This window comes from Echiichthys vipera, assembly GCF_963691815.1.
Source record: "Echiichthys vipera genome assembly, chromosome: 6".
NCBI classification, from domain to species: domain Eukaryota; kingdom Metazoa; phylum Chordata; class Actinopteri; order Perciformes; family Trachinidae; genus Echiichthys; species Echiichthys vipera.
Genome location: NC_139831.1, coordinates 21,597,322 through 21,602,573, shown reverse-complemented (window position 1 = coordinate 21,602,573; position 5,252 = coordinate 21,597,322). Strand labels below are relative to the sequence as shown.

Below are 5,252 nucleotides of genomic sequence, written 5' to 3'. Positions count from 1 at the left end.
GTGTGTGTGTGTGTGTGTGTGTGTGTGTGTGTGTGTGTGTGTGTGTGTGTAGGCGTGTGGAGCAACCGCTGACAGATACACTCGACACACAAACGGGCTGGAGGGGAACTTGAGGCAGGCCGTTTCTCTGCTGGGTCCTAGCGCCTGCTTCTGAAACGACTACGTATTTGCTCAGAGCTAGACTGATAACGGTAAATATGCAACTAGCTAACGTTCGCTAACGTTAACTGGATCCAGCAGCCTGTTAGCAGGAGAACAGCTAGCTTGGTTCTACAAAGCTAACATTATCCGCCTAGCAGCTTTCCTAAAGGTCACTAATAGTATACATACGTGTAATATACGTATAATGTATATCTACTTTGAATAAAAGTGTTAAAACCATAGACGCCATCTTTGCATCCCTGTCTTACTCTTCCTCTGATGTGGTATCTTGGCCGGAAGCAGTCGCCGTTGGTTGCCTGGCAACTGCTCATGGTCCCCACCTATGGTCCCCATGGACTGTTTCGAATTACTGTATGGCCCCCACGTCCATTAAATATTAATACATAAATAGGCTACTGTGTCTATGATAAAATTCCTTGTTTGTTAATTAGATGGTGGAAAAAACAAGACCTAAAATAGAAATGGAACTTTGAAAGTGCTCGAGTTTAGGTGGCCTATAGGCCTATATATCGTGCAAGAATAGAAACTGAAGTTCTTGTGATTGTTTTTTAACTTAATGTTAATAAATAGGCTAGGCTACGTTCCGTCTCTATCACTATTACAATATTTAAGCCTTTTCGAAGATGTAAACATAAACATTCCAAATGAGTCCGAGTGTATTTCCTGTTGTAGTGTACTGTATGTGAATGAGATCAGCTGACAGGAAATTAACAAGGACCATGGCCGTTGTCTAGCAATGGAATTCCATTAAAAAGGTATATTGTTTTAAGAAAAGAAAAGAGACCACATTTGCAATCACAGCATAATTTAAAAGTGTTCCCACATTCTAGCTTCTCTCTATAACTCTTATACTGTGAGCTTCTGTTAAACGGGCTAGTTTTCATAAAAAAAAAAAATTCTGTGTTGTAACATAAATTAGCCTTAATCCGTGTCTCAAACTATGCCATGTTGGGTCCTTGAATTTGAGGGAATTGGGCTGAAAAAGTCCCGGAAAGTCCTTGAATTTTAATATTTAATGTTTAACTTTTTACATTTCGGTTCATGTAAATGTAACTTGTAAATGATTTTTAGAGGTGGTGATCCATGGATTTTGTTACCTTTGTGCAGAACCAGGCTAACTGTCCTGTTTCCTAATACATCCGTGGATTCCAGTCTTCATGCCAAGTCTTTAAGCTATTGTGGCTGCTTGCTCCATGCAGTACATTTATCACAGTGTTAATGATGTTCTCTCTTGAGAATAAGACCCTGGGTAGATTACCTGAATTTAAATTAAGGTTAAATGATCTACCGTATTTTAAAATTCTAGTTAATCTCTTCACAAGAAAGTAAATAGGTCTAGTAATTATTCCTTTTACAAATAGATTACTCCCAACTACAAATAAAAAAGAGGAGACTGAATTTGTTTCAAGTTTATTTTTAAGTGATAAAATCAAAAACAACAGTATTCAAAGGAAGTAAAGTCTTCAACACCCCTGGATCTTTGTCAGTGTGTTAAATACCTTGCAAAGTGTTTCATTGTGAGTGAATATAATCTCTGTAGCTACAAAATTATTGGATTATCATTCTAAAAGAACATAAATAATAGCAAATGTAAATGTATGGATGACTACAGTCCTCACCCTAAAACATTTAGTCATCGTTCTATTGCAATGAATTGGAAAACATGGAACAGGAGGACTGGATTGGTGTTTCCTTCATCTATTTGATCTACTGGATTGCACATTATTTTAGGTTACCATACAGCTGGAGAGAGAACTGTGTCTACCGGTGACCTTTAACTATTTAACCAGAACATTATGGAAGTGATGTGCTAATCTGTATATTTGCATTCTCACTTTGGTTTTCTTTTGCACACAAATCAATGTGGGTCACACACAATTAACAGCAAGTTGTGTTCACCTCAGACTGTTACTTGTTTCATTCTCTATCAATCAGTGTAAACCAGAGGGACACAGTATTCAGGTGAAAGCGCAAAAAACATGGGAAATGGGTAAAGAAAATGCATCCTTGTTAATATAAACCAAAGCAAAGTGATCCTGTATACTCACACTCACATTCTTCTCATCTAATCATTCACACTGTTAAAGTGTCATAAATGATACATACATTATACTTATTCAGATTGCTGGTGCTGCACACTCATAACTAAGAGAGCATAACAAATAAGGCAAAGCCAAAAGTCTCCTCTTTATGTTTTAGCACTGCGGCTCTGGTCACAGACGTCCCCATATGTGGCATTATAGGGGCACAGTCAGGCCTTCCTCCGTCCTTCAGGCTTAAAAGAAGCACATCACTAATGTACTACAGTCTCTATTGCTTACACACCACTCCAGCACACAGCCACAGTTGCACTGGCAGCCATGTAACAATTTATCAGTCCATCTGTGCATAATGTCTCTGTGGCCTTCTTCCCTTGGTAAGTCCACACTGGTGTGACCAGAATTTGGTTCATCATATGAGGAGATCTAGAACAGGTTCTCAGCCATGGCAGTGAAACTGAACAGAAGTCTAACTATCTTATTCTTCCCCTCCTACAGTCCGCCAAGCCTCTCGCTCTAGTTATGCTAGTATTCAACGGACATCCATAATATGTTATTAAAACAGTCGGGCCTGTTTCTTGAGCTCATTTCTTTTCCACAGAGCCAGCCGGTCAAAGTCCTCCACTGTCATGCCAAACACTTGGAGGAACTCCTCTGGGGACAGGTGACGCTGTGAAAACAATGATAAAGAGGTGACCCAGTTATCACATTATGCCATGTCATTTTTAACATTACTCAATCGAAGGGGAACCCCCTAAATTAATAAATATTTATACGAAAGTTATATCAATATTTGTGAACATGAGCTACAAGTCTCTTATTGGTGATGTCATCAGGCATATAGTGTGGAGCGGGTCCATAAACAACAAATGGGAGACTGATTGTGTTCATTTATTTAATTAATTGCAGTGTTGTCATTTGGGTTTGGGAGAGAGTTGTTCATGTTGACTTATATTTTTGGACTGTCTGAGATCACAGGAATTACATGTATGAATTTTGAAAATGGGCACCGATCCCCTATATATATCATATTCCTTTAATATACTGTTCTCTTCATCTTGGCCTTAGTTGCCACTGAGGACATCGCGGTTGTAATGGCAAAAAGATCAATTTAAGTTTTTTAGACTAAAGTCGAGTTAGTAAGTACAAGATTTTGGTTGTTTCTAAAATATTGGCTAAAGCTCTATATTTTAACTAGATCAGAGACAACTTCTTCCCAGAACTGTTCGCCCAATATCCCATTCATAACTTACCTCCAGTCTGGCTCTGTCTACATCTTTGGGCAGCCTATTGCGACCTCTGGTGGTGACAATGAGTGCCTCATAGGGGTAAATCTGCAGCGAGAGGAGAGACAGGGAGAGAGAGAGGGAGAGGTAGCCATTCTTTATCAAGCTTTGTTACATCAACAATAGGATTATTCAACATATAGGCTAATTCACATGAAAAGAAATATTCAGGTGATGAATTTAAGCCTTACCTTGTATTCTGCTGGGAGGAGAGAAAGGAAATTAAGTCAGTACAATGGAACACTGAATTCATTTTTTCACTCTAATAAGGGGTAGGTATTTTAAATGAATCTGAAATTACCTCTGCTGCCCCAGTTGACCTCGCTGCCACTGTCATACTGGTACTGGTAGCAATCAGCACTCTGAGGCTGCAGGTGGAGAGGGACGGCGACATAAACATAAACACTACATAATACATACTGGTATATTTTTAGCCTGAGATATGTAAACGTATGTAATTAGACTAGGGAACAACAACAGCCCTAACAATACTCAATTCCAGTGCCCCGAGGATAACGGAAATTGGATACAACAGATGCAATTTGAAGGATGTCAGACCTTACAAAATAAGCCTCAGGGCTATATAATTGTTACAGCTAATTATGCTGTGTTGAGTCTTGTTCACTGTGGACTCACCCTCTGGATGCCGTTGCGTCCGTATCCTGGTAGTGATGCGGACTTACAAACAAAATCTAAAATACAGAGAGCAGTAATGAAATATAACCTCAGATAGGCCAACAGTTTCTTAAATGTCCAGTAATTTTCATGTAGTTTGGGAATTTGAAATCCTATGCTCAGTGCCAGGTAAGAGCCAGAAGATGGCGCTCATGACTAACCAAAAAAATCCTAAAGTTCAAGATGTGTGCACTGGAGCTTTGTTAGTGAACGGTTATTAAATCCAGCTCAATCTTCATTCAAAAACTAAATATGAAAACAGCTTCTATTTAAATAAAACAGAACCCCAAACTGAGGTGATCTGCATTAAGCCTCAATCATTTAAAAATATTCACAAAATACAAATGTTAAACTCACCACTATCAGCACTGTACTGAGATCTGGGAGCTGTGAAATAAAGAGATCATATCATCTTAATGCAAAAAAAAAGAAAAACGCACATTCTGCAGCATTTTTAACCTGCCTTGCTCTAAATTTTAATTACATTTCTTAAAAAATATTCTGGGAAAATGGCTATGAAGATATGACAGCTAAGACATCTGTCTACTCAGATGCGCAGTGCAGAAAAAGAAAAGGCGCAAGTTGGGTACCCATGAATCCCTAGGAGGAACACAAAACATCAAAGGGGCAGTAAGGCAGAAAGAGGCCAGGCAGGACTGGTTCAGAGAAGAAGGGGAGAAATCAAAAATACAAAAACAACATTGAAACACCCAGGCAAAAAGACACACTGTACAGTCCGACATCTAATCGCACAACACAGCTTGTGTGGTTACAAGCCTTTGTTGCCTTTCAACCATAGCCAATAGAGTCCCGTTCAGTTGCGTCCCCTCCCATCAGAGAAACAGCTTTAATGAGAGATCTTACTGCTCATAAATAAACCAGGATATGGGACACCAGCTGTGAGAGTTAGAGAGAACGATAGATACACAGATAGATGGATGGATAGAGAGATGGAGAGTTAGGAGTGTTGAATACAGGGAGCGATATCAGGAGACAGAGGAGGGGAAATAAAGAGGTCAGTCCCAACATGCTGCCTGACCAGTGAGCCTGGGTCCTTACAAACAGAAACAACTGTGGTAGCTTCAGCTCC

At 39.4% G+C, this 5,252-nt stretch overlaps 1 protein-coding gene across 1 annotated transcript in view; it reads right to left on the bottom strand.

Annotated features, from left to right (window-relative positions):
* Nucleotides 1-1,667: 1,667 nt before the first annotated feature.
* ablim3 (actin binding LIM protein family, member 3) overlaps nt 1,668-5,252 on the bottom strand; it is a 52,512-nt gene continuing 48,927 nt past the window's right edge. Inside the window, exons 17-22 of the mRNA XM_083915716.1 lie at nt 4,520-4,549; nt 4,124-4,179; nt 3,789-3,855; nt 3,679-3,689; nt 3,455-3,535; nt 1,668-2,871 (exon numbers count right to left, since the gene is read on the bottom strand). Coding sequence (XP_083771842.1) covers nt 2,758-2,871; nt 3,455-3,535; nt 3,679-3,689; nt 3,789-3,855; nt 4,124-4,179; nt 4,520-4,549 — 359 coding nt within the window. The 3' untranslated portion in view covers nt 1,668-2,757. The remainder of the gene's footprint in view (nt 2,872-3,454; nt 3,536-3,678; nt 3,690-3,788; nt 3,856-4,123; nt 4,180-4,519; nt 4,550-5,252) is intronic.